This window comes from Lathamus discolor, chromosome 5, assembly GCF_037157495.1.
Source record: "Lathamus discolor isolate bLatDis1 chromosome 5, bLatDis1.hap1, whole genome shotgun sequence".
Lineage (NCBI taxonomy): Eukaryota > Metazoa > Chordata > Aves > Psittaciformes > Psittacidae > Lathamus > Lathamus discolor.
In genome coordinates, this window is record NC_088888.1 from 85926141 (window position 1) to 85953868 (window position 27728).

The 27728-nt window shown below is 39.6% G+C and overlaps 1 protein-coding gene across 1 annotated transcript in view; it reads left to right on the forward strand.

Moving 5' to 3' along the window:
* The window catches only part of DST (dystonin), a 297096-nt gene that overhangs the window by 181483 nt on the left and 87885 nt on the right, over positions 1 to 27728 (forward strand). The window contains 8 exon segments of the mRNA XM_065681484.1: positions 12559 to 12711; positions 14997 to 15230; positions 16458 to 16739; positions 18497 to 19042; positions 21437 to 21613; positions 24272 to 24395; positions 26294 to 26502; positions 27348 to 27665. Coding sequence (XP_065537556.1) covers positions 12559 to 12711; positions 14997 to 15230; positions 16458 to 16739; positions 18497 to 19042; positions 21437 to 21613; positions 24272 to 24395; positions 26294 to 26502; positions 27348 to 27665 — 2043 coding nt within the window.

The following is a 27728-nucleotide window of genomic DNA, read 5'->3' on the forward strand; positions in this document are numbered from 1 at the left end:
AAACTTACATTTCCTTTGAGGTTTACTGCATGGTTTTGAAGCTACACCTGGTCAGCAAAAGAAGCTCTGCAGTTAACAGTGTGTGAAGGAACATGAAATGTAATTGACTGAAGGTTTTGTGTATTTGCTATGGCATACTGTGTGTGATCTTACCTGTGCATATGAACATTCTGCTCATCGGATTTTTTTGTGAAGAGTCTTAATAATGTGTGCCTTGCATGAAGAAAGATAAACAAACCATTCATCTCTTAACTCTTCTCTTAAAAGCCATTCTTTGACTGCTAGATAAGTCTGTTTCTGCTGCAAAAATGACATCATAAAATAACCTGTTAATCTCTCCCACATATCACTCAGAAATGTCTTAGAAGACATCTACTTTCAGTTTTTCTTTGAAAGTTGTCTGGATATGAAAATGGGAGCACACATGGTTAGCTCCGAGACACTACAGATACATCGTTTAATGGATCTTAAATATGGAATTCTCAAAAATTGTTACAAACAAGTGTTCTCATACAAACATAGAGGCAGTGTCTATGTAATGAGTCCAAGTAATGTTGCTAGACTGACTTCATGCTTTCCATGCAAACTAAATGCAATATTTGGTGCCAGAGTATCTGATTCCATATTGTTGAGTGTATATACAGAAATGCTGTATGCTGTAAACATGAATAGCATGGTGGTTTTGAATCACATACTGTTTCTGAATATTCTAACCTTTCACAGACGTTTAAAGCATGAAAATTTGCCTTTCAGGTATAAATTCTATTTGCTCACTCTGCAATCATTTCTTCTGTTGTCTTTCACTAACCCTGTTTATGTACGCAAAGCATAGGTTTTCAATTCACAGATGCATGTTGTTTTTAAATCTTTTATCACATCGTGTGCTGTTGAATGACTGACATAGATCACTTGCGCATTTGAGCTGCTAACATTCACAGCATTCCTCCAGGCCTGGTAAGTACCTGTTTTTATGCTTATCATGAATTCAAAATCAAATGAAAATTTAAACATGCAATCTGAAAATAGTGACAGTTTTTCTTTTGTATTCCTTTTTAGGTGAATAAAGTCATTGCTGGTGTCATTGACCAAACGACTGGAGAAGTCCTGTCAGTCTTTCAGTCTATTTTAAAAGGTTTTATTGACTATGACACTGGGATTAGATTGCTCGAGAATCAGCTGGTCCTTTCTGGAATAGTTTCTCCAGAATTAGGAGTATGTTATGATTTGGAAGAAGCTAAAGCTCATGCCTTAATTGATGAGCAGACTCTGTTGCATTTGCAGGAATTAAGTTATGCAAAGAAGCTTATATCAGAGTCATCATTATCAAATCTTCCAGTTGTTTCAGCTTTAGAGCAAGGTCTAATTTCAGAACCTTTGGCTATTAAAATTCTAGAGAATGAGCTTTCAAGTGGGCACTTGATTTTGCCATCTACGGGAGAAAACCTGACTTTGCAGAATGCGTTTCAGAGAAACCTGGTATATCCAACATTATATGCAAAACTTCTGGAAAGACAAGACACTTGCAAAGATCTCATAGACCCCAACTGTGCTGAGAAGATTTCCCTTGAACAGATGTTTCATAGAACCATAATACACAAAGAAACAGGGCTAAGACTTCTACCTGTGAAACCACAAGAAAAAGGTAGAATCATGTTCAAGTGTGGAAGGAGGATAACTGTTTTGAGGGCAGCGCATGAAGGAATCATCGATCGGGAAACAATGTTCAGGCTGCTGGGTGCTCAGCTAGTATCTGGAGGTATAATTGACCCTGACTCAGGGAAGCGAATGACTGTGGAAGAGGCCATGAAACAAGGGTTGTTAGATCAGGATACTGCTTGTGGGATCCTCACACATCAGGTTCAGAGTGGTGGAATCCTTTGTCAAAATTCAGGACAACGCTTGACTGTTGATGAAGCTGTACAGTGCAACTTAATATCATCTACCAGTGCATTGCTGGTATTAGAAGCACAGAGAGGCTTTGTTGGACTAATTTGGCCTCACACTGGTGAAATATTCCCTGTATCAACTTCTTTGCATCAAGAGATGATAACAAATGAGCTGGCATTCAAAATATTAAATAATAGACAGAAAATAGCTGCACTTTACATTCCAGAAACTTGTGAAATAATCAGTCTAGATAAGGCTGCACAGTCAGGGATAATAGACATGAATACTGTATCTGTTTTGACCAATGTGACTTTACCAGATAAAATGCCCAATGTAGAAGAATTAGAATCCCCTTGTAAAAATGCTGCAAAATGGTTATCGACGTATGAATTCCTGCCATCTGTATTGAATGACTGTGAGGAGGAACACGAACGTTCTGGCACAGAAGGCCCTCTATGTCATAATTTAGATCAAGCTAAGAAACTATTCATGTCTTATCTAATGGTGAATAGTTACATGGATGCAAACACTGGAGGGAGACTTTTGTTATATGATGGACAACTGCAAGAAGCCATAAATATGTTGCTGGAAGGTGGTGGTGGTGCTGCGTACAATGCTGATGTGTCAGAAGTGGAGTTTAATAATAAATACATAAGCCAGAAAGGAATTAAGCTAAATTTAGCTGGTAGTGTCCACTTTAATAAAGTTGCAGGCAGCGTTCAGGGTGATCTTTTGGGTGCTGAGAATACTTCTAGTAGTGGGAAATTAATTCAGTTTGAAGATTATGGGGATTATGTATCTTCACAAGGAGATCTTCATGTGCATGGACCAGATGTTTGTGATGCTACTGGTACTGAGCAATCAGAATATACGCAGGAGGCGCTGTTAACTAACCCTGCAGGACTTAGAAATGTAGTAAGTAGCAGTCAAAAGTCCAGTAACAGAAATGCACTCAGAGGTCTTCCAGAGGTTTCTGAGTGGACAGAACTGTGCAAGCATAATAGTCAGAATGCAGATTCAGGAAACATTGAAGGATATCTTTCAAATGACTCAAATCCAAATCTCATTTCAGAAACAGAGAAAGGAGATATTGCTATGGCAAACAGTTTGCATAATGAAAACAGGAATGATAAAATCTCACAAGATTCCTTGAGTGTGAATGATTTGTCAGATCATGAAACCTGGGTAGAGCTGCGAAGATGCACCAAATACGAGCCTTACATACTGCAAGCTGACAATAGCAGAATGGTACTGGATAACAGCAATAAAGATGATTTTCAGAGAAGTTTTGGTTCATCCATCAGTGCAGATACTGAATATAGACTTCCAGAGGAATTGGTTAGGCAGTGTGGTGACATACTACAGTTTGGAGATAATGGATACAGTAAGCAACCTCGACAAGACGATGCTGATGTACATAACAGACTACCCCTAGCGGATTGTCTTTGTACACATGACAGGCTGTCCTTGGAGAATTGTACTGATTTGCAGAGTAAGCTGTTTCTAGAAGGCAGTGGAGACATGCACGGCAGGACTTCGTTGGCTCGTGACACTGTTACACATGATGGACCACCTGTGGGGGACAGTAACAGCACAGCACTAAAGCTAACAGTAGAAGAAAGCAGTCTTAAATTTGAGAAGTTACTGCTGTGTGACAGTAGTTCTGATTCATCCATAGAAGAGAGTGATGGCCTCACACAGTTTGAAAGTAACTGCTTTGAGCATGAATGTGGTGAGGTAGCTGCTGCAGATGACAGCTCTCAGCTTGATGATGATGACGATGATGCCTATGAAACACCTCAGGTTGATGATGATGACAGTGATGTCTATGATACTCCACAAATTGATGATGATGATTGCTATGAAAGTCCAGAAGGTGATGATGGTTTTGATACGTTGAAGTTGGGGGATGATAAAACACAAGAGCCAGAATTGTCTGGAACATCAGTTCCATTAGGTTTTCTAGAGGAGAGGGGTGGTCTGATAATCCTTAGAGAAGAGACTAGCTCTTTTCAAGAACTTGCAGCTGATGCTGGAGAGAGTGTCCATGTAAATCTGATGAGGCTACCTGAGAATGTAAATACAGCTTCTGCAAGTGCTGACACTATGGAAGGAAACCCTGAGGAGGAAAGGGAGCTAACAGGGAGCTTTGGAGGGAAGGAGCAAAAATTGCCAGTTCCTCTGCAAATTGAAGGAAGCAATGAGGGAGGCCTTAGTTCTTTACGAAAGATGTATGAATCAGAAATACAAGACAGAAATGAGGAAGATGAACTGAAAGTGGAAAGTGACTCTTATGAGGATGAATCTGAAGGTTCACAGGACGAGGAAGGCTATGAGGAAGATGATGACAGTTATGATGACTCTGACACTGATTCTGACGGTGATGAAAAAGTAGATATTTTTCATTCACATCATCAATGCATAAGCAAAGGTGACCAGCTGTTAATTTCCTTAGGTGACATAGAAAATACTGATGAAAATAATCAGAATGTTGATGACTGTTGCTATTCTTTAGGCCACAAGGCAGGATATACTTTGCAATTCCAGTCTAACCATGAAAATGGAAGACTATCCTCAGGAAAATGTGAACCTGCATCAAATGTTTCTGAGGAAAGATCTGTTGGTCATACATGTATAAGTGAAGAAGACAGACAGCAAGAAACGGAAGATGAATATGGGACTTATGTTAAAAATAAACACGTGTCACAAGATTCTGCTGAGCCTTTTCAGTTGGAAAATACCTTTGACACTAAGTTGCCATCTGGTAGGAGTGAAGCAAATGATAAAGGACAGCTTAAGGCTCCAGGTTCTCAGTTTGATGATACTGTGACACCTGATGTTAGTGTAACAGCCTTCCTAATTACAAAGCAAGCTGCCGATGATGATGATAGTACTCAGACAGACTTGCTTCTCTCAGAATCCTTTATTGATGGCATGAATAAAAACAGTAATACCATGCCAACATTACATTCAGATAATGGGCAAAGACAGAGCAAAGCAGTATTTGCAGAGGAAAAAGTATTAAATGATATGACTGGGATGGAGCAACTAAAGGAAACTTCATCCCAAATGGACATTAAATTTCTTATGGAAGTGCCTTACGTAAGCAATGGTGATAGTTCAGTTAGTGACCAAGTGGATCCAGTCACTGGTTGGAAGCATGGTCAGATAGGAAGAGGTTTTGAAATTCTTGCAGAAAATAGAGTAAATATTATGGAGGAATGTGATATCATGGCGCCAAGTAAAAGTCCCATTCAGATGGAAAGCCTTGGGGAAATATTTGATGCATCAGTAATAAGAGCTGATAGAGAAACTCCTGTTTCAAGTAAAGGAAAGGTAAATGCTGATCAAGTTTTGCTTGATGTTGGAGATGGCCTGAAATCAGATAAATTTAAGAGAGATTCTAACATTTCTTCTTCTTTAATACAACACACGACAGACATAAGAGAAGGTGGCCATTTAGAATTGGATAAAACTGAATCCTGTTGCTTTGAGGACAGGCAAGAAAGGAAAAGGGGTATAGAGAATGAAAAGGATTTTCTGCTAAATGTGGAGGAAATGTATTCAAGTGAATTTACCACTTGCTCTTTTCCCCCAGCTGATACAGTGAAACCAAAGGAAATTAGCATAACCAAAGAAACAGGGAGAGTTATCTGTCAAAATACTGACGGTGTTCTTACAGACTTTTCAGAAAACAATGGTAGTGAATTTTCCGCAGTAAAAGCAGGTGCTCTAAGAAGTATTGAGGATGCCAAAGAATCAAGGGATGGGAGTGAAGTGCTGCTTTCTGGGAACTATACCTGTACTGGTGACATTTATTCTGCAGTTCTCAACAGCCCAGGGGCTGAATTGAATCATGGTGTTCAGAATGAACATGAGATGTTGCAAAACACAAAGGAAGAAAGTTGCATGATCAGTGAGACTTCTTCCTTTGAAAATGGTTTCAAAAAACAAATGTCCCTGGAGTCGTTGCAAAAGGAAACAGGACCCTGCAAAGGTTTTCAAGTACAGGATGGTATTTCACAATCACCAGAGATGTCTGATGCACTAATGGAAGACTTAAAGAATGTATTACAGAGGAAATTGAAAATGGGACATATTTACTGCAAGCAGGAGGGTGAACCCCTAAGTTACTCTGATACCAAAATTTTAATGCAGAATTTGCTTGCAATGGTTAGAAGCACCCACCTTGGGAGTGACACATCTAGTGAGTCGAATCTCAAGCAAATAAGTGATTCTATCAGAACTGCATTTATGGTTAGCACACCGTGTACAGAGCCAAAGGACAGTGATGCTCTTTCATTGCCTTGGCCTGACTGCAGAAGTCCTGATCTTCTTCATGATATACTCAAGCAGGAATCCTGCAAGCAAAAGATGGCTGAAAGGAAGAGTGAAACAGACTTAAAAGGACCTGTTTCAAAACTTACTGCTTCTGAACTTCTGGAGATTTTTCAAATTTCACCAGGAGATGAAAGTACAAGCAAGTTAGAGGAGCTGATAAATGGTTTGCTTACAAGCTCACAGGTTGCTGGTATCACCACAGAACATGAGGGTAAAGGCAAAGTAGATGGGTTTTGTACTCTTTTCTCAACAGAACAATCGGGGTTTGGATCAGAATTTGCTAAGGAGAAAGCTTTGGCAGATGACCCACCTGTTGCTTGGAAAAATGACCAGGAGCATGGGAATATGGGCAGCCTGTCCGAAGGCTTTACTGAGCCTGTTTTCAAAGCAAAAGGAGCGGTCCAGGAAGACACTTCCACTTGCACAGTAAGTAAGAGCAACTGATAACATGGTATGTGTCCTGTGTGAAAATAACTGCATGAATCCTTCCAAGTGCTGGAGAGAATAGTTAAATTGGAAAAATAGTTGAGAAAATAAATTATAAATTTGAAATTAATTATGATTATAACAAGGACTTTTATGGCTTATTTTAAAATTTGTCATTTTGGAGAACCTTTTCTTACTGTTAAAACTCATTTTCAGGTCAGTGGAATACAGCAGTGTTTAAAGTTAATAGAGAAAATGAGAGGACATTTGGCAGCGCTTCAAGATATGAAAAACCACCTGGATATCCAGCAGCCTATTAGTAACAACCTGGAAATATTGAAAGATGAACTGCAACAACTAGAGGTAAGTAAAATGTTCTTTATGCTTGTAATTCAGTGATGGGTGCTAGGAAAAGCTCTTGGATTAAAAAAAGAGATTTCAAATATCATTAAAGTTATTCAGATTTAAATGTCTTTCTTCCTTAGTAACTTAACGCATATTATATATATTCTTTTTGTAGTCATTTGAGTCAGGACTGGCTACTTTTGCGATTATCTTAAAAAAGGACATGAAGTTGACAGAGGAGTTTTTAAAGCTTTGTAACAGGGATATTCCTGAAGAGAAACTTGAAGAGCTGAAGATAAGTTACAACTATCTGCAGGAAGCATTTTTGGTGGTCTGTGATACATCTTCAAAAAGAGCAAAACAAATAGTCTCTGCTATTGACTTGGAAATGGTATGTTTCTATCAGCATACATGTTAGCCTTTTTGAAGGAGGTATCTTTACCTTCTTAAAGATTATTTGGCCAAGAATGAGGGTTTTTTTTCTTTATTTTGTTTTATCTTAATATAAAAATACATCTGTGATTCTATTTTGTATGATAGAAAATGTGAATAGACTCCAGAAGCATAAATAAACATACAACTTCCCTTTCTAGTCTAAGCTTGCAGCATCACACCAGGAACTTTTAAACAAACTGAAGAGATTTTCAGACTGGATCACAGAAAACAGGAAAACCATGAATGACTTCGCAGTGAATACTAATGATATGGAAGAGATGAAGCAAAGTTTACAGCTATTTAAAGTAGGTATTCTTTATGACTGGTGTTGGTGTTCTTTATGAATGACAAATGTTGCTACTTACTATGAATTATTACCTAGGTTTTTTATACCTGCTTATTAATCTCTCTTACTGAAACAGATGGCTAGAACTAATTCAGTAAGATGACAACTACTTTATAATCCAGCAATAAAATCTTGCTGATTTGCTGTATGTCTTGAAGAAACTTTTGATACAGTTTGGCTTACTGAGAAAGCTACTGGTTCTGCTTACATTTGTGGCAATAAATCTGACCCTTTTTGGAAATCTAATTTATAATACAGGTACTTCAGTGGTTAAAATTGGGTGTTTATGTATACATCCTGAAACTTTACTGAAGTTCAGTTAGCTTTCAAATCAATTATATGTGAGAATGGAAGATGAGGAAAGATGTCTTCATGACACACTATGAAATGAGCCACAGAAAACAAATCAAATCAACTTTTAATAATGTTCACACACGTCTGTATGTATGAATGATAAAAATTACATTATTTTATGGTGCTTTAATAGGATTCCAGTATGCATGGTAATGTCTTGTGTGTAACTGTGGGCAGAATTTGCCATACTGTTGGAAGTGGGGCTTCTTGTTGTGGAGTCAAGAATAAGAATGCTTTCAAGTAAATATTTTAACATTATTGGATCTTCAGACCTAGAACCTAGAATTGTTAAACCTAACATGCCATAAATCTTCCAGAGTTGAAGGTCAGCCAGTTTTCAGGCATCCATGAGAAAGTGAATAGAGATGTTCAAGGTCATCTTATTTGTTACTTGGACATGGACTGTCCCAGAGGCAAACCATGCATAAATTCACATGCTGTCCCTGAATGTGTCAGAATGATTCTGACATGGAGTTTTGATTTATTGTGGCTGAACTGTCTTTCAAAAGTATCTTGGGACAGGGGCTAAGAAAAGAGGGTACTGATACTTGTGTTTTATTTGTGCTGAATTTGTCTTCGTTGCTAGTAATTTCCTTTTGTTCATTCACAGAGCAGTGCTGCAGAGCTTGGCTGTAAAAAAACTCAACTGGACTCCACTGCGTTTGATGTTCAGTTCTTCATTTCTGAACATGCTCAAGATCTTTCTCCTAATCAGAGCAAACAACTGCTGAGACTCTTAAATACCACCCAGAAATCTTTTCAGGAAGTACAGGAGGCAATAACATCTCAAGTGGAAAGTTTAGAGACTCGGTTACAGGCAGCACAAGAACTGGGTGATCAGAAGGTTTGCCTTTGTGTGTGAATGTACGCTAAGTGTTTCTGTCTGTGGATGAGGAATTTTAATACCAGCATGTAGTATAAAGTGTGTTCCTATCTTAAGTTTTACTATTGATGATTCTACAGAGATGGTATTGATCAACTTGGTGAATTTTCATTTTAGTCTTTCCTTGGTACAGTCACAGAAACAGCATATTAGATTATGGACAGAGTTTTGGACACGAGCCATCTGTAGAGCCTGAGGTGACCAGATCTGCTCCTCCTAGCAGGGAGAGAAATTTACTTGAGGTTTCTCACAGATGTTTGTTTAGCAGCTGCATCAGTAGTTAAATAAAGCAGTGAACTCTTCCAGCTGCAGCTGTATTCAGCAGTGAATTTACTATTGCACTGTTGCTTGTCACTTCTGTCCTGCTGAAGATCATAGAATCATAGAATAGTTAGGGTTGGAAAGGACCTTAAGATCATCTAGTTCCAAGCCCCCTGCCATAGGCAGGGACATCTCACACTAAACCATCCCACCCAAGGCTTCGTCCAACCTGGCCTTGAACACTGCCAGGGATGGAGCATTCACAGCTTCCCTGGGCAACCGATTCCAGTGCCTCACCACCCTAACAGGAAAGAATTTCCTCCTTATATCCAATCTAAACTTCCCCTGTTTAAGTTTAAACCCGTTACCCCTTGTCCTGTCACTACAGTCCCTGATGAAGAGTCCCTCCCCAGCATCCCTATAGGCCCCCTTCAGATACTGGAAGGCTGCTATGAGGTCTCCATGCAGCCTTCTCTTCTCCAGGCTGAACAACCCCAACTTTCTCAGCCTATCTTCATATGGGAGGTGCTCCAGTCCCCTGACCATCCTCGAGGCCCTCCTCTGGACTTGTTCCAACAGTTCCATGTCCTTTTAATGTTGAGGACACCAGAACTGCACACAGTACTCCAGGTGAGGTCTCACAAGAGCAGAGTAGAGGGGCAGGATCACCTCTTTTGACCTGCTGGTCACGCTCCTTTTGATGCAGCCCAGGATACAGTTGGCTTTCTGGGCTGCGAGTGCACACTGAAGCTGGCTCATGTTCATTTTCTCATCTACCAGCACCCCCAAGTCCTTCTCCGCAGGGCCACTCTGAATCTCTTCTCTGCCCAACCTGTAGCTGTGCCTGGGATTGCTCCAACCCAGGTGTAGGACCTTGCACTTGGCATGGTTGAACTTCATAAGGTTGGCATCAGCCCACCTCACAAGCATGTCAAGGTCCCTCTGGATGGCATTCCTTCCCTCCAGTATATCAACCGAACCACACAGCTTGGTGTCATCGGCAAACTTGCTGAGGGCGCACTCAATCCCACTGTCTCTGTCACCGACAAAGATGTTAAACAAGACCAGTCCCAACACCAATCCCTGAGGGACACCACTCGTTACTGGTCTCCAGCTGGACATTGAGCCATTGACCACAACTCTTTGTGTGCAGCCATCCAGCCAGTTCTTTATCCACCGAGTGGTCCATCCATCAAATTGATGTCTCCCCAATTTAGAGACAAGGATGTCATGTGGGACAGTGTCGAACACTTTGTAAAAGTCCAGGTAGATGACATCAACAGCTCTACCCGTGTCCATCAGTTCCGTAGCCCCATCATAGAAGGCCACCAAATTAGTTAGGCAGGATTTCCCCTTAGTGAAGCCATGCTGGCTGTCACCAAGCACCTTGTTGTTTTTCATGTACCTTAGCATGCCTTCCAGGAGAATGTGCTCCAAGATTTTGCCAGGCACAGAGGTGAGACTGACTGGTCTCTAATTCCCTGGGTCTTCCATTTTCCCTTTCTTGAAAATGGGGGTTATATTTCCCTTTTTCCAGTCGTCAGGAACTTCATCTGACTGCCATGATTTTTCAAATATGATGGCCAGTGTCTTAGCAACTTCATTCACCAGCTCCTTCAGGACCCGCAGATGGATTTCATCAGGTCCCATGGACATGTGTACATTCAGGTTCTTAAGATGATCTCGAACCAGATCCTCTCCCACAGTGGGCCCAAGGTCTTCATTCTCACAGTCCCTGCATCTACTTTCCAAGACTTGGTTGGTGTGGTCAGAGCATTTGCCAGTGAAGACCGAGGCAAAGAAATCATTCAGAACCTCAGCCTTCTCCAAATCCTGTGTAGCCAGTTCTCCTGATAGCTTCAGAGGGGGCCTACGTTGTCCCTAGTCTGTCTTTTATTTGCTACGTACCTATATAATCCCTTCCTGTTATCCTTAACATCCCCAGCCAAGTTTAATTCTAACTGGGCCTTAGCTTTCCTCATCTGGTCCCTAGCTTCCCGGACAACATCCCTGTACTCTTCCCAGGCCGTCTGTCCTTGCTCCCACCTTTTATAAGCCTCTTTTTTTCCTTCAATTTTTCTCAGCAGCTCCTTATCCATCCAAGGAGGTCTCCTGGCCCTCCTGCTGCACTTCTTTCTAGTTGGGATGCAGCACTCCTGAGCTTGTAGCAGGTGATCCTTGAATATCAACCAACAGTCTTGGGCCCCCCTGCCCTCTAGGGCTATATCCCGTGGAACCTTACTAAGCAGGCTCCTGAAGAGGCCAAAGTCTGTTCTCTTGAAGTCCAGGGCAGTGAGCTTGCTACATGCTCTTCTCACTGTCCTGAGGATCTCGAAGTCAACCATCTCGCTGTTATTTTCCTTTAATTTGCCAGGTCTTGACCAGATTTGTTACCATGGCTTATTTTGACTGAGACAGGTTGGAGGGACAAACATATGAGTAAATCAGCCTCTGATCTTTGCCATTCTAGGCATGGGCACTGGGAAAGCTAGGAGTGCAGTTAGGACAGTTATGTCTTCAGCTGGCATGGCTGCAGTTGGCAAATATAAGCAGCCTTTGTAGAGTCAGGGAGGCTGATAAGATGCTGTATGTAGTGTGACTGCATCTCCTCTCATAAAAGCCTTCTTAAGACTCAGAATAACCACCTCAGCCTCTAGTTTATGCATGGTGAAATGTGTTTTAGCATTCTGAAGACTTTGGATTATTTTGCCATTCTAAGAACATTTGTTTCCACCGTACTTTGTGAAAGTAATGTGAAACCGAGTAAAGACAAGGCACAGATAACTTCTAAAAGACATAGTACAGTAATGAGCTTGCATGTTTTGTTCTTTTCTGCTGCTTAAAAAGTCAGTGTTTCTATTCAGGTAACATATTATACATACCAACAAACACTAACTCACAATCACAACTAACCTCTGTTTTGATATCCTTTTTTCAGAATTAATAGTGTTTATCACAGGCTTCAAGCGGTTAAGAGACTGGATTTTCACTCCTGTCGTTTGGAGATTTCATCTTTCACATATGTGCATGGCCAGACTTCTACTGGGCAATTTCATCAAACATGGTCTCTTTTACTTACAACATACTTGAGGTTTATTATCCATAACTTCTGTATGTTCATCTTGCTCTTTGTACCACTGCTATCATGTTTACAGCATACTTTTAAAATGATTGCTTTGCAATATTGGTGTTCAAAGGTAATTCCTATTAGGGTGTCTTTTGGTTCCTGAAGTGAGGATGTTTTTGTTTTATTGTTCAATTGTACTTGGCTCTAATATAGGATGTGGCTGAACGGCAGCAGGAATGCAAAGAGAAACTGCAGGAAATCTGTGATTTGCTTACACAGACTGAAAATCGACTCATCGGACAGCGAGTGTCTCTTGTTATTGGAGACAGCAAGGCTGAGCTGGAACAATACCAGACCAAACAGGAGGTATGCGCAATTCTAGTTAGACAAGTTAAGGAAGCCCGAGTGCAGAGGAGAGTGACTAGACTCTTTTGTTGAATAACAAGACTTGTCATGGGAGAGTAAAATAGATTTGTTTGACCTACCAAAAGTAAAGGCTTAATGGCACGCATTTAGCCTGCTCCCCATGAATGCACTTTAGTATGTGCCAGTGGGAGAAAAGAAATTTTCAACCTAGGAGACCCTAGAATAGGGAGTATGTACTAGGCATTTCAAGAAGTACTCTTGGTGCAGGCATGAAATTTGTTATGTATTACCCAAGATTGTTCCTGTCAGATGTGATAAAATCAGTCATTTATTATGCTAAAATAATGTAACCAGCTTTTTAACTGGTTATCAGGCGGTGCTTATTCCTGTTCACGTTATTTTGAAGAAATTTGCTGGATGCTTTTTCTTGCCTGAGGCTTTCCATTGCCACATTCTTGTTTCGGTTTGATTTTGTTTTTTGTTCTAGTGTTGCTTGCAGTCTCCTTGGTGTAAGAGAGCCCTCTCAGTTTGCTTGTTTTCCTGTTAAGACCTTGCCTTTCAGCTTTTACTCTGTCTTGATTAATACTAATTGAGTTTATGATAGTCAAAGGACTGAAGGACCTGGTACTCTTCTTGCTTCTTCTATTAGTAGTTTACTGTACCCCAGAGCTCCAGGTCAGGTTTAGTAACCTACAAAGGCAGAAATTTCCTTATTCAATTTGCCTCACTTTGCTTATCTCCAAAGTAACAAATCTAATTTGTTGAAGTTCTTATCGTCAGTAGAAAGATACAGACACCCCTGAGGTACCTCTTAATATCACTTTCCTGTCTTAAGAATTTATGGCCTACGCGGGGTACCTGTGGGAGTGAAGACCTGGTATAGCATTTGGTTAATTTTTTTTCCATCAGCTGTTTGTGACCGCCTAGCAGACCAGTTGTTATTTGCTGACTGATTTTGTGGAGGCACCATTGTAGAAGAGTGTCTCAGGAGTGAAATGAGGGCTTTAAAAAGGTATTTTATAGATTTTGCAGAGCTTGCATCCTCAGTGAGCTGTTTGAAAGGGAACACAGAGATCTCTGTCAGAGAAGAAGAATCATGTCTTGATATAGTGTCCTCAGGAAAAATCTAACATACTTGCTGAAGTGCTAAAATAAGCTGCAGATTTAGCTGCCAAGCTGTATTCTATAATTGCTGCAAAGTATGTAGTGTAGGATGAGAATCAAATGTTTTGTCTTGCAGCTTCAAGAGTGTTACACAGCATATAAAGCAAAAACCCTTCATTATTTCAGTAACTGAGTGAATGTATTCAGTAGCATAATTACTGTTAAAATTAAAGCTCTCCTCAGATAACTGAGAGGCAGGGTTTTTTCATCTGACTCTTACAGGACTAGGCAAACTGCTTTGGATAAACTAAAACTAAACATCTGTCCTCTGCAGAATTTAATTGAATTAAGCATTCTTTAGAAATTGAAATATTATGATTTTACAAGTAAAGAAAAATATTTTTAGGGCATTTCTGGCCTGAACAAAACCTGAAAACTTCCACCTGGGAAAGGTGACCACAAGTTTCTGACTTCTGTTCAGTCCCCTTACTCTCTTCAGCTTTCTGTTGGGATGGTAATGGGATGGAATTTGTCAGCAGACTCACTAACTACAGTGTAGCAGATTTACTTTATCTCTCGATACCTAAAAAGTAGTATATATTTTCTTCTGTATACATGGATATACAATATTTGAGCTGCTAAACAAAGGAAAAATGTGGCCTCATTCTGAATAGGAGTGTAAGCCAGCAGGCTTGAAATTTAAGAAAAAGACAGTTCAAGCTGCAGCAACATTGTCAGATGTTGAATTGATTTTATTTTTGTAATAATCTTATCTGCAGTTTCGTATCATGTACTGTATCATGTGCTCTCCCATGTCTGTAGTGTAGATATCTACGAGAGGGTAGATTCAGATTAAATATTAGGAAAAAAGCCTTCAGTGCTTCACCGTGAGGGTGATGAGGCACAGGAACATGTTACCCAGGCAAGTTTTGGATGCCCAGTCCCTGGAAGTGTTCAAGGCCAGGCTGGACTGAGCTTTGAGAAACTTGGTTTGTCCCTGCCCCTGGCAGGGGTGTTGGAACTAGATGATCTTTAAGGTCCCTTCCAACCCAAACATTCTATGAGAAAAGTCCATTGTGATGCTTATCCCTAGAACAGAGATAGTCCAAATAAAGTTAATTGGAAAGGTCTAGTCTCAATAATTTACTTACTCTTATTTTCTTTCTTTTTTTTCTCAAAAGGAGATACAAAAAGACATGAGAATGAGTGCCCAGACATTGGCAGAGATTGTGAAAAATACTGAATCCTTCTTGAAAGAGAATGGAGAAAGGTTGTCACAAGAAGACAAGACTATTTTGGAACAGAAACTAAATGAAGCTAAGACAAAGTGTTTGCTCCTAAGCCAGAAAGCAGAAGAGTCCAAAAAAGAACTGGATAAAGCAATGACAACAGCAATTAAGCAGGAAACAGAAAAGGTTTTTAGGCAACCATTTTATACCTTTATTCAAGCTTTCTATGTTTCTTACAGAATTCGTCTTGTAACTTACTATTGTGTGGTGGGTTCACCCTGGCTGGTCACCAGGTGCCTACCAAAGCTGCTCTATCACTCCCCTTCTCAGCTGGAGAGAGAATATAACAAAAGGCTCAAGGGTCGAGATAAGGACAAGGAGAGATCACTCAGCAATTACTGTTATGGGCAAAACAGACTTGACTTGGAGAAATTAATTAATTACCAATCAAATCAGAAGAGGATAATGAGAAATAAAAACCACCTTCACCCCATCCCTCCCTTCTTCCTGGGTTTAACTTTGCTTCCAAATTCTCTACCTCCTCCCTCCCAGTAGCACAGGGGAAATAGAAATAGGGTTTGTGGTCAGTTCATCACACACTGTCTCTATGACTCTTTCCTCCTCAGGAGAGGACCCCCCATGCTCTTCACCTGCGCCAGTGTCAGTCCGCCATGGGGTCACAAGTGCTGCCTGCAAACCTGCTCCAGTGTGGGCTTCTGTCTCCTTGGGGCCACAGGTCCTGCCAGGAGCCTGTTGCAGCACAGACTTACCATGGGGTCACAGCCTCCTTTGGGCAATTCCCTGCTCTGGTGTGGGGTCCTCCATGGGCTGCAGGTGAAGATCTGCTCCACCATGGACCTACATGGGCTGCAGCAGCACAGCTGCCTCACCATGGGCTGCAGGGGAATATCTGCTCTGGCACAAGGAGCACCTCCTGCCCTCCTTCTGCACTGACCTTGGTGTCTGCAGAGCTGTTCCTCTCATGTTCTCACTCCTCTCTCCAGCTGCAGTTGCACATATTTTTGTCCCCTCTTCTTAAACACAGAGGCGCTACCACTGTCACTGATGGGCTTGGCCATAGATAGTGGTGGGTCCATCTTGGAACTGGCTGTCATTTGCTCTATTGGACATAGGGGAAACTTCTCACAGAAGCCAGCCCTGTAGCCCTCCTACTACCGAAACCTTGCTTTGCAAACCCAATACATATTGATATACTCTGGAGAGATTTAGTCACCCAAATGAATTATGACTTTATAAACTGTTTGCTGGTTTATTTTCTTTATAAAATAAACAGCAGCATATATGACAATCAAAAATTTTATTTTATATTAATGTATTTTAAATGGTGTATTTGCATGTGATTTTAGTGCCTAAAGAAGACTTCTAAACTGAAAGTGTGAAATTTCAATGTAGGTTGCAGCCATAGAACAGCTGGAAGAAAGTAAAAATACAATAGAAAATCTCTTGGATTGGTTATCAAATGTGGATAAAGAAGCAGAATATGGCCAGAAGTTCAAGCAGGCGATAGAACAGAATGGAACACACTATGAAGAGGGAGATGTGAAGGCTTTGGAAGAAGAGGAGGATGATGTCAATGGTAATCTGCTGGAAATTCAGCAAGACATTGAAACTCAGGTGGATGGACTATTAAAAAGCACAGAAGATAATCTGAACCAGCAGTATCAGAAAGTCAAGGTACTGTTACTGGGTTTATGCAATGCTTAGGTGCTAAGCGTTTCAGTCCTCATTCAACATGAGTGAATTCAGTCTCATGCTTTCTGTCACAGACTTTGGGACAGACACGAGAGAGTTTGTGACATACAGCGGTAGGAATATCAGTAGTTAGAATGTATTGGAATTTGTCACTTTTTTTTTTGCTGTTACTGTGGTTGTTTCCTGCAAAACAAGAAAAAGGACATATTCTGCAAGGTAAATGTTTAGAATCATAACGGTGAGTCCGTTTTTAATTTTTATAGTGAAAAATTAATGCAGGTAAATGAAATGAGAAAAGCAGCAGCATAAATTCGTAAGTTTTATGTGACTTCTTAAAAAAATCTTTGTAATAGCCAAAGATTCAAACCAGTGCGATTCCCTGGGAACACTGGTTGCCAATAGCTGCAAATAAAGGTTTGCTGAAATTACATTCCCTGTAACTTTAACATATGAGCTAAGCACTATTTGTAGGCCTCAGAAGGATGAATTATGTGAAACCACAGTGCAGCATTTAAAAATGGGTTTTCCAGGTAAGATAATCGGAAGCATTTAAAATAATAAAAACTCGGTTTTACGGGGTTTGTTGACTTACAGTTGAGCAGCCAAGAACTTTCAGGTGTGTTTTTATGGCCATGTTGATAGCTGATACTTGGATTTTCTTTCTTATGAAAAAAAAAAGGGGGGGAACAGAAACCTAAGAAAATAAGAGCATTTGGTTTTGTGTACATTAAGCTTTTACTTCCACTTTTTCAATACTTCTTTTCTGCATCTAATGCCTACAGGATACTTGCTCACTGTACTCATAGATGAAAAGCATACCGGTCGATTTTACATAGCTATTCTACATGGAATTAGAAGACCTTCAAGAATGCAGTTTTGATTTTTTTTTTTTGTTTTGTTTTGCTTGTTAGTTTTTTTTGTTTTGTTTGTTTGTTTTAATGTATTTGAAATAGGATTTTTATGTGGCACACAGTTCTAGTTCCTATGACTTTATTCTTTTATGAGATTGAAACCATTTACATGCACAGAATGTGTCTTGGTTTCCTATGTCAGAAGGACTGAATATATTTGATAAACATCACTGCTCTTCAAACTGAAAAATCAAGATAAATAATTGAATGTTTGTTCACTCAATATAAGAAGAAGGTGTCTGTATTCTCTTTACTGTTTAGTGCTTTCATTCCTTCTGGTCTGTTTGCCTGAAATGATAGCTACAATGTGCATAACATGAAACAGAGCAGTTTTGATTTGGGAAGTTGTGTACCTTTGTCTACTTTCTTTGATAAATCCTATTTTGAGACAGGAAATTAGGGAAAGTTTGATCACACTAAGCACACTAAGTGTTCAGTAACACGCAATTTTTACTAGCTAAAAATGGAAAAGATTGGTAACACTTACTTTTACTGTACTAGACAGAGTATAGGGGCAAGTGTTTGTGTGGTGTATGTATGTCCTAGTATTTTTGAGTTCCAGTGATATTTGAAGATTCCCACTAAGTCATAGGCTGTGTACCTGGCTAAAATTGCCATTGGATGTTTCATAAAATTTTGAAACTGCACAGCAATGTGATGACCAGGAGTCACTCTTTCATTTAAATTTCAAAATTTTTTTTTTTTTAATAAATAATAGGAAAATAAAGAAAGCTTTTTTGTAATTTTAATGGACTTTATTTTACTCATTGTTTCCAAGGATCTATCCAAGAAGGTGCTGGTCATTATTTATTCTTTCTTTTCTTGTAGGCTCAACATGAGAAAATTATTTCCCAGCAGCAGGCTATCATAATAGCAACTCAGTCTGCTCAGGCACTGCTTGAGAAACAAGGGCATTACCTTTCCCCTGAAGAAAAAGACAAGATGCAAAGGAACATGAAAGAGCTGAAGGCTCAGTATGAGACTGCTTTAGCTGAATCAGAACGGAAAATGAAATTGACTCGTTCTCTAAGAGAAGAACTTGAGAAATTTGATGCAGACTATAGTGAATTTGAAACATGGCTGCAGCAGGCAGAACAAGAACTTGACAATTTGGAGGCAGGTGCTTCTGATTTCAGTGGTATTATGGTCAAATTGAAAAGGCAGAAGAGTTTTTCGGAAGATGTTATATCTCACAAAGGTGATTTACGGTATATTACAATTTCTGGACAAAGAGTTTTAGATGCTGCAAGGTCATGTAGCAAAAGAGACGGTGTGAAGGTTGACAAAGATGGTATTGATACTTCGGCTACATATACTGAAGTGCAAAATAAATTGGATAGTGCTTCAGATCGTTTCAAATCTCTCTATACTAAGGTAAGATTTATTTATACTGAGTCAAAAAGACTACTATAATTTTGAATTTTGTGTTGCAAGGTGTTAGCTGATGGAACAAATATTGTGAGAATTTGTAAATTCTTTATTTGTAAAGTTAGTTGACAGCACAAGATACTTTTCTAGAAGGTTGCTTTAGTCAAGTGCTGAACTGTTTAAGGTCTGAATGGATGAAATTTTCTAAATTGTGTTGCAAGGGAGAAATGAGATTAGATTTCTCCATTGTTCTTTTCAGCCTTAAACAAACTCTTTGAGTTTATGACAGAACAGGAGACCTAAGTAGCATTTTGCCATGGAAATAAATTGTGATACTTTTAGATGGATAATATTTCTTTAAGTTCCTTGTGAAATTTCCCACAACTGGTTATTTACTTGGCTTCTTACTAATAAAATCAGTAGAGAGATAGACTATGCCAAGATTAACATTCAGAATTTCAATTTGATTTTTATCCTGAAATAGTTTGTCCCAATGTGACCTTTGTTGTCAGCACTTGGCTTGCAAGAGCATAGTGATTTGAGGATAGCAGTTCTTTTCCACCGTTCTGCCAGATAAACGTTTTATCCTTAACAGTCTGAGCTTAGTCTCTAATTAATGGGAAACTAGCAGTGCAAAATCCTTTATGTACCTTAGTGAAGGAAGATAATCCAGCTGTTTGTGCCAGGTGCACATATAGAATCTATCCAATAGAACTAGACAAACATCACCAACTGGTCTCACATGCCAAATTTCCTGCTGTTTTAAGGGAAACAGTGTTGTTTGATACTGATAATATTCTGCAATTTTAAACTTTTGAGATAATGGTAAATTAAACCATTTAAGAGGGAGTTGCTGTCAGTATCCTTTGACTATGCCATTTCGTAATTTTGTAAGTTCATAAGTTCAGACTCCTTAGTAGGGCTTCAGTGTTCACTGATACAGTGCTGGTCTGCAGCAGTTGCCGTCTTTGTATGGAAATTTTCATCACTTTAATGCTATTCTTGCTGAGAAATGTAAATTCTATAAAGGCATGGATTTGATCACTTGATTACAAAAACTGTGTAAACCCTGTTCTCTCGAACAGTCTATGAAGCAGGATTCCCATTTACAGAAACACATTTTCACTCTTCACTTAGACAAACAGGGAAGCTAAAAGCTTGTATTAACATGTTAGATTTCCTCCAGCTGATTTATTGGATTAGTTTGAGTGTGAATCTAAAGATTTCATCACAAACTTTTGCGAGCTTATTTTTATGTGCATAACAATCCTATGCCAACAGCTTGATTTGTGGTCTCAGGTTTGTCAACTCACCAGTCTATCCCTTCTGTACATACATCTAGCACAGACGTAATAGACATACTTTAAACATTTGACCATAAATAGGGACAGCAAGTAGACTTTTCTTATTAAATTGAGTCTTGAAAGACTGACTTCTAAAAAGTGAGATCTGCAATTTGTGAGATCTTCCAAGTTGTAAATGGGTTTGTAGTAACTGTTTTGCCTTTTGTAAAAGCTTCTTGCTTTCAGTAAATATTTATATTGCTTTCATTTTTATAGATCTGTATTCACACACAGGCATATGACTTTATAGGCTTATATGTTGAAGGAATCTTAAAGTCAGTTAACTGGTTATGAAAATGAGTGCATTCTATGTTTGCCCAGCAGATGGAGACGAAGTGCCATATATAAGTATGAAAGTACAGTGTATGGAAGGTTCAGACTATAAATTTTGAAAGTAACTGTTTATAAATATTATGATTTGATACAATCAGATTTGCTTGTTAAATATCTCCAAAAAAGTCTGAAATAGTTCCACTGACCTTTTTATGTGATCATTCACTGTATATATTTTGGGGCATGCTAACATATAGGACTAGTAGGATCTTAGTCAGATGACATTCTTAAGTGACCAAAACAAAGTGTATGTGAAATACTGAGCTGTATCACTTTGGATTCACTATGCAGGTAAAGTATTTATGAGAGCAATATTCTGCTGTCTGTAGTTTAATGAACATACATGTATCTTCTAGTTTTGAAAAAAAAATCTAGTTTCTACTGGCTACATTTTTGGTGTCAGAGTGCTGATACAGAATCTTTATACATTGATAGATCAAAAAGTATTGCTAATGCTTTTCCTATTCCAGTATAATGGGTTAGATTCCAGTTTCCCACCTGCATCAGCAAACTCAACCTAACTCACACTTGAGGAGCACAAACTGGGATGACCTGCGTAGCCTGTCCAGCTGTCATGCTGAAGTTCAGAAATCAGTTAAACAGTGGAATGATGATAGGAAAGAAATCATGCAGTATTTCAGGAAGTATGACCTTGAGATTGGTATGAAATGCAGCACACATTTTAACGCCTGGGTATTTGCTTGTTCGTTTTCTACTCTTTTAGTGTAGCATCCTTGGAAATAACCTTAAAGACCTGGTGGATAAATACCAGCATTATGAAGATGCATCATCTGGACTTTTGTCAGCCCTCCAGGCCTCTGAAATAACTGTGAACAAACAACTATCAGAGCCAATAGCAGTGGATCCCAAAAATCTCCAGAGACAACTAGAAGAAACCAAGGTGAAAAGCTTTAAAAAGCAGAAGTACTTCTGTCTTATAAGGAACTGCTTTTTGTCTGAAAAGTAGGCTAATCTAATGTAATCCAAGTGGCTGCAGGCCAAATTCTTGCCTTGCACATGGGCATACAGCTATCATAGTTCTGAAATTCAGCTGTTCAGAGTATTACCTGAAAAGCACTAGGGTGAAAAAAAATGAGGGACCAAGGTGCTATTAGGAGTGATGAAAGCAAGATGTTTTTAATATCACTTAGCAAAAGATAGGGTGAAACCTGGGAAGTTTTTGAACTAAGAAAAGATTTAGTGATTACAGTTTGCAATAGAGTAGGGCTTGGGACAGACTTCCTGATAGAAAAGACTATTTGGTGTTTGTTGTCTATGACCTGCTTTTTTATGTTCACATTTGTGCATTAATGCATTATGAAAGGGATCTTACTGGATAAGCAGTGTGCTATGACCAGCCTGTTTGCCTGCCCCATTTGTATCCAGGGCTATATGCCCTGCAGAGAGTGACTGTAACATAATTTGCACTGAACAAAGAAAATACATTTTGGGTTTTTTTTTCTGCACTACCCCCCACCCTGAAGGAGTAACTCACAACTTTATGTATATCCTAGTGGAGGCAAGACAGGTTGATGATGGAGACTGAAGGTAAAACTCCAGTTAGTTATGTAAAATGTAGGTGTACAGAAGGCTTAAGGAACCCAGGTATAAGGTGAGCTACATAAAGTTTCATACAGTCTATCATCTTTGAACTGAATCTTGCATGGTCATGAACACGTTCATTCATCTATGCTATATAAAAAAGGCAAGATTATTTTTCAGTGAGCAAAGCTGTTAGTTGAGCATTTCCTCTCTGCTTTTTGTCTATGTTGGGTGGAGTATCAGTGAAGGTCCGATATGTTTACTATTGACAAATGATAGTCAGTGGCTCTTGGAAAGTGCATGCTTTAACCAATTTCCCATGCATCTGCCTGAGAAGTAGTTACCTTTACCACACACTATCTTTCAAACCTGCCACTGGTATTGCCAAACACTTTGGTGCATGACACATCAAAGGAGACAAATCCTAGTGATGTTTTAAGATGTCAAAATTGAAAGTGTAAATTTTGAACTCCTGACAGTGGGACAATCTAGGTACATTTGTGCTTCCAAGGGCTGGAAAAGTAGGAGTAACTCCAATTACAATTTGAAGCTTCATTTAAACTTTTTGTTCCTTATGCCAAAGAGAATTATATCCTATATAATGCCAATTTTCATGCAAGTAATACAAAAGGAGTGAGTACTGGGGTTCTTTATGAGACGCCTACATGGATTACTTGCCACACAAAAGAATACTCAATGAATATGAGCTTGGAAGAAGGGAGAGGGTACAATGTGTCAAAAGATCCAAAGCATCAGAAAGAACAGGAGGCTGAAGAAAGAAAGCCAATTAATGAGAGCGAAACAAAGAGTATTTTTGATGAAGTCAGGTGTTGGAACTAAGAGCTGTCCCTCGTAGGCAGCACATGCAGCTGATAATCCAGCTAGACACAGACCTTGGCACCATGGTGGGGTCTAATCTTTTTATAGGGATTAACTGTTCTTCAGTGCTCCTAGCATCAGTTTGCTTTCTTTCTGACAGCATACAAGGTTTTCTGGTACTTTTTGTTTTCTCCCTCCGCAAGTACACTGTATTTGTCTAGTATAAGGAAAAATTCTTCTCGGGTCTATCTGAGTTTTATTGTGTCAAGTGGGTTAATAAGACCCACTGTGCTATATTCTGGCATACTGTTGTGCTCTGGGTAACAGTGCTGAATGCTCTGACATGACTTCTTTGCCCTGGCAGGGCAAATAGGTTTACCTTCTGAGTCATATGTTCATTGAATTAGTATGTATCAAAAGATAAATGAGAAGTCCCTTCATTTTGGACTTGTATAAAATAAGAAATCAAAACAAAGATACATCATATACACTAGCACAGATGCCTGAAATAATTTAAAGACTATTGACCCTAAAGTACTTTTATACACTGGGGAGAGAAAGACACTTTCAGAAGTAGTTTCAGCCTTCCTGTCTTTCAGTGTTGACTCTGGAGCAAGTGACTGTTGGTCTAGTCTCTAAACCTGTGTTCCTTGGTTAGATGGACAAACCTAGGCATAATCCAGTGACACTGGCCCCAGAAGATTCATAAACTGTGAAGTCAATCATTTTCTTTCAGTCTGTTGCTGTTTACGCTATGATCCTTTGTCAATGCAAGTGACATTGAATGTGTGACTACTGCAGATGACTGTGTGTTTCCCCCACACCCCTCCCCCGACTGTAGTCTAATGCTGAGTTAAAAAATACATTTATTTTTCTTCTGGATAGTATATGAGTCTATAAAAGTGATCTTTAAAAACAATTAATCAAAAGACACATTTCAAAGTTACATGCAAGAAATCAGTTGAGTCAGAGAAGTACTGTACAACAGAAGATGAAAAGGGTGGTGAATAAGCTAAAACAAAGGCCAGATAGTCAACAGCAATCATAGCCATCGGTGAAGATTCTTCTTAGAAGAGGTCACACATTGCATTAGTTTATTCCCAGGGCTACGTGTAAGTTGTATGCTGTATCTTAAGCCTTGCAAACGTAACTACTGGCTGTACTGGAAAGTATAACTGATAATTGTGGAATTTTACAGGTTCTTCAGGGACAAGTTTCAAACCACCAAATTGCTGTAGAAAAACTGAAAAAAGCTGCTGAAGTGTTATTGGATACAAGGGGAGAGTTGATGCCAGACAAAGATGAGATTCAGAAAACACTGGGTAAAATGTTTACTTTTCTTAATACCTCTTTTTATCACTCGTGCCTGCTTGCAGGCACTAGAAGTGACAACAGCATTTTAACATTCTTGTGTCATCGTTCATGTCCATGTTTTGCTGAGTCATAAGCTATTACAACACAGTAACTTCATTGTTGGTCTGTCTGCTACATTGATCCATGTGATTTTCACTTAAAAGCTGTCATTTTATTTTTACACCCTCCCACCTCCACCCCCCCACCTCCAAAATAGGGATTATGTTTCATTCTCATGTTACTGACGGGCATGCCAAACAGAGGTAGTTATTTGTTGAGGATTGTAAATTCTCCAGTGGGAAGGAGCATGGTAAGGTTCAAGGAACTGACTCCAATTTTATGTTTCCAAGTAATTATTTGGAGTTTGCTTAGCCAAGGAACTATTTCCTTCTGGCTTCAAGAAGCTGTTTGTGATGGGGTTGACCTTGGCTGGCTATCAGGTGCCCAGCCAGCTGCTCTCTCACTCCTGTTGCCCAACAGGCTGGGGGTAGAAAATAAGATGAAAAAGTCCATAAGTTGAGATGAAGGCAGGGAGATCACTTACCAATTACAAGTCATGGGCAAAACAGACTTGACTTGGGGAAAATTAAATTTCATTTATTGCCAAATAAGACATGTTTCAATAGTGAGAAACAATGACCCATTGAAGCAACACCTTCCTCCCACCCGCCTTTTTTTTCCAGGCTCACCATCACTCTTTTTTTCCCAGCTACTCATACCTCCTCCCTGCCAAACAGTGCAGGGCGGGTGAGGAATGGGTCATTGTGGTCAGCCCAGTAACAGCTCCTCATGCTTTTCACTTGCTCTATTTTAGGTCCTCTCTATGGGCTGAAATCTTTCAGGATGATCATGCCCCAGTTTGGGCTCTCTATGTGCTGCAATTTCTTCAGGGAATATCCACCTTCTCCAGCACGGGGTCCTCCGTGTGCTGCAGTGGGGTTATATGCTTCAGCATGGTTATCCACAGGCTTCAGGGGAATCTCTGCTCCTGGAACACGTTTTCCCTCTTTTTCTTGTCTAACCTTGATATCTGCAGGGCTGCTTTTCACACTTTCTTTTCCCTTAATTCTCAGTCCCAGGCAGCACTTTCTCTTTCTTAAATACATTTTCTCAGAGGCACCACCAGCTTGGCTGAGGAGCTCCGCTCTGCTCTGTGGTGGGTCAGTTGGAGCTGTCTGGAACCTCTTGTGTCTATCATAGGGCAGCCCCATGCCTCTTCTCACTGAGGCCCAAAACCTTGCCACCTACACCCAATACTCTTTCCTGTCAGTTGTGAGAAGTAGCAGAGCATGACATTCACCACTGTCTGAAGTCTGAAGACTCTCTATCACACAACTTGTCTCTCACTAGAATCCCGTAAGTAAATTGCAGAGCAACAAAATAAAATAATCATGGGCTTGCCTTTTTGGAGCTGGTGATGAAATTCCATGGGAGATACATGGAACTTGTAACTTTCAGAGACTTATCTCAAAAGTGTTGAAGGTCTAATGAAGAACAATCTGGAAGAACCTTGCAGCTGTAACAATAACATAAGAGACATAATTGTAGAAGAGCTGTCTTACACTATTGTATTTCTTGGGAACTGTCAACAGCTGTCAAAAGCTAGATCTGCATGGGAACCAGCTTCTAAAAGCTGGGAAGTACAGCTGTAAGCTGCTCCTTCATTTCCCTTCTCGTGTGGGCTTCTTGGCTCTGTTTGAAGATTTTGATCTTTACTTGTGTGTTGGTTTGTTTTTAATAAAGCTGATGTTTTTACTTCATCCTGATATTGGCAATATTTGACTCACACCTCATAAGAACCTGTAAAATGAATTAAAAGCTTAGTTTTACTAAAGGAAAACATTTAAATATATTTTCTCTTTATCAGATGATATTGTGGAGAGGTACGACAATTTATCCAAATCAGTGAATGAAAGGAATGAGAAGCTCCAAATAACACTGACACGATCTCTAAGTGTGCAGGATGGCTTGGATGAAATGCTGGATTGGATGGAAGGAGTTGAAAAGAGTCTTGAAGAACAAGATCAAGTGCCTTTGAATTCTGCTGCTATTCAGGATATTATTAGTAAAAGCATTGTAAGTATCTGTCCTAGGTTCAGCAGTAGCAGTCATTTTTCTCCTTCTCAGTAGCTGGTGCAGCGCTGTGTTTTGACTTTCGGCCTGGGAACAGAGCTGATAACACAAATGTTTTAGTCTGACCAAGGACTTTCTGAGCCTCATGCTCTGCCAGGGAGGAGGGAAAGCTGGGAGGAAGCAGAGACAGAACACCTGACCCAAACTGACCAAAGAGGTATTCCATACCACAGCACATCATGCCCAGGATGTAATGGAGAGTTACCCGGAAGGGCTAGTGCACTGCAGGGTTGGACTAGGTATCGGTTGGTGCTTGGTCAGGTGGGGTTGGGCGAGTTATCGGTCGGCTGGTGGTGAGGTGTTGTATTCTCTTCCCTTGTTATTTCCCTTATCATTATTATTATTGGTGGTAGCAGTAGTGATTTGTGTTATACCTTAGTTACTAAACTGTTCCTATCTCAACCTGTGGGAGTTGCATTCTTTTCGATTCTCCTCTCCGTCCCTCTGTATGTAGGGGAGGGCAAGAAGCGGGGGAGAGAGAGAGCGACTGCGTGACTTATGGCTGACTTTGTTTAAACCACGACAGTATCACTCTTTGAAAAAAGAAACATTTGATAAATCAGAATTCAAGAAATAATTAAAATCTTAGTTTAGCACCTATAGCAGATTCAAAATACTTGATAAAGAGGACTGCTTTGTGAAGTGAAACTGCACATAAGGTTTTTTGTACCTGAAATAGATCTACACTGATGATCTAGCTGTACTGATTTATTGCTTCCTATGGTGGACCAGTTTCAAATCTTAAAATTTAGTTATAAGCAATACAAAGTAGTTCTTGTTCGTTTCAGATGCTAGAACAAGACATTGCGGGTCGCCAAAGTAGTATAAACACCATGAATGAAAAAGTTAAGAAGTTCACAGAAACATCAGATCCATCCACTGCATCCACATTGCAAGCTAAAATGAGTGAACTTTCAGGACGATTTTCTGAAGCAAGTAACAGGCATAAAGAGAAGCTTATGAAAATGGAAGAGTTGAAGACTAAAGTGGAGTTATTTGAAGGTCTGTCAGAGAAACTTCAGTCATTTATAGATGAGAAAAACCAGGCACTCAGTGAGACAGAGGCACCAAGAAAGGATGTTAGTGAAGTGTCTCAATATATGCAGGTACTATAATATTCCATTTGAATATGTTGTGCATTTCTAGTTTAACTCATCTAAGTGATTGAA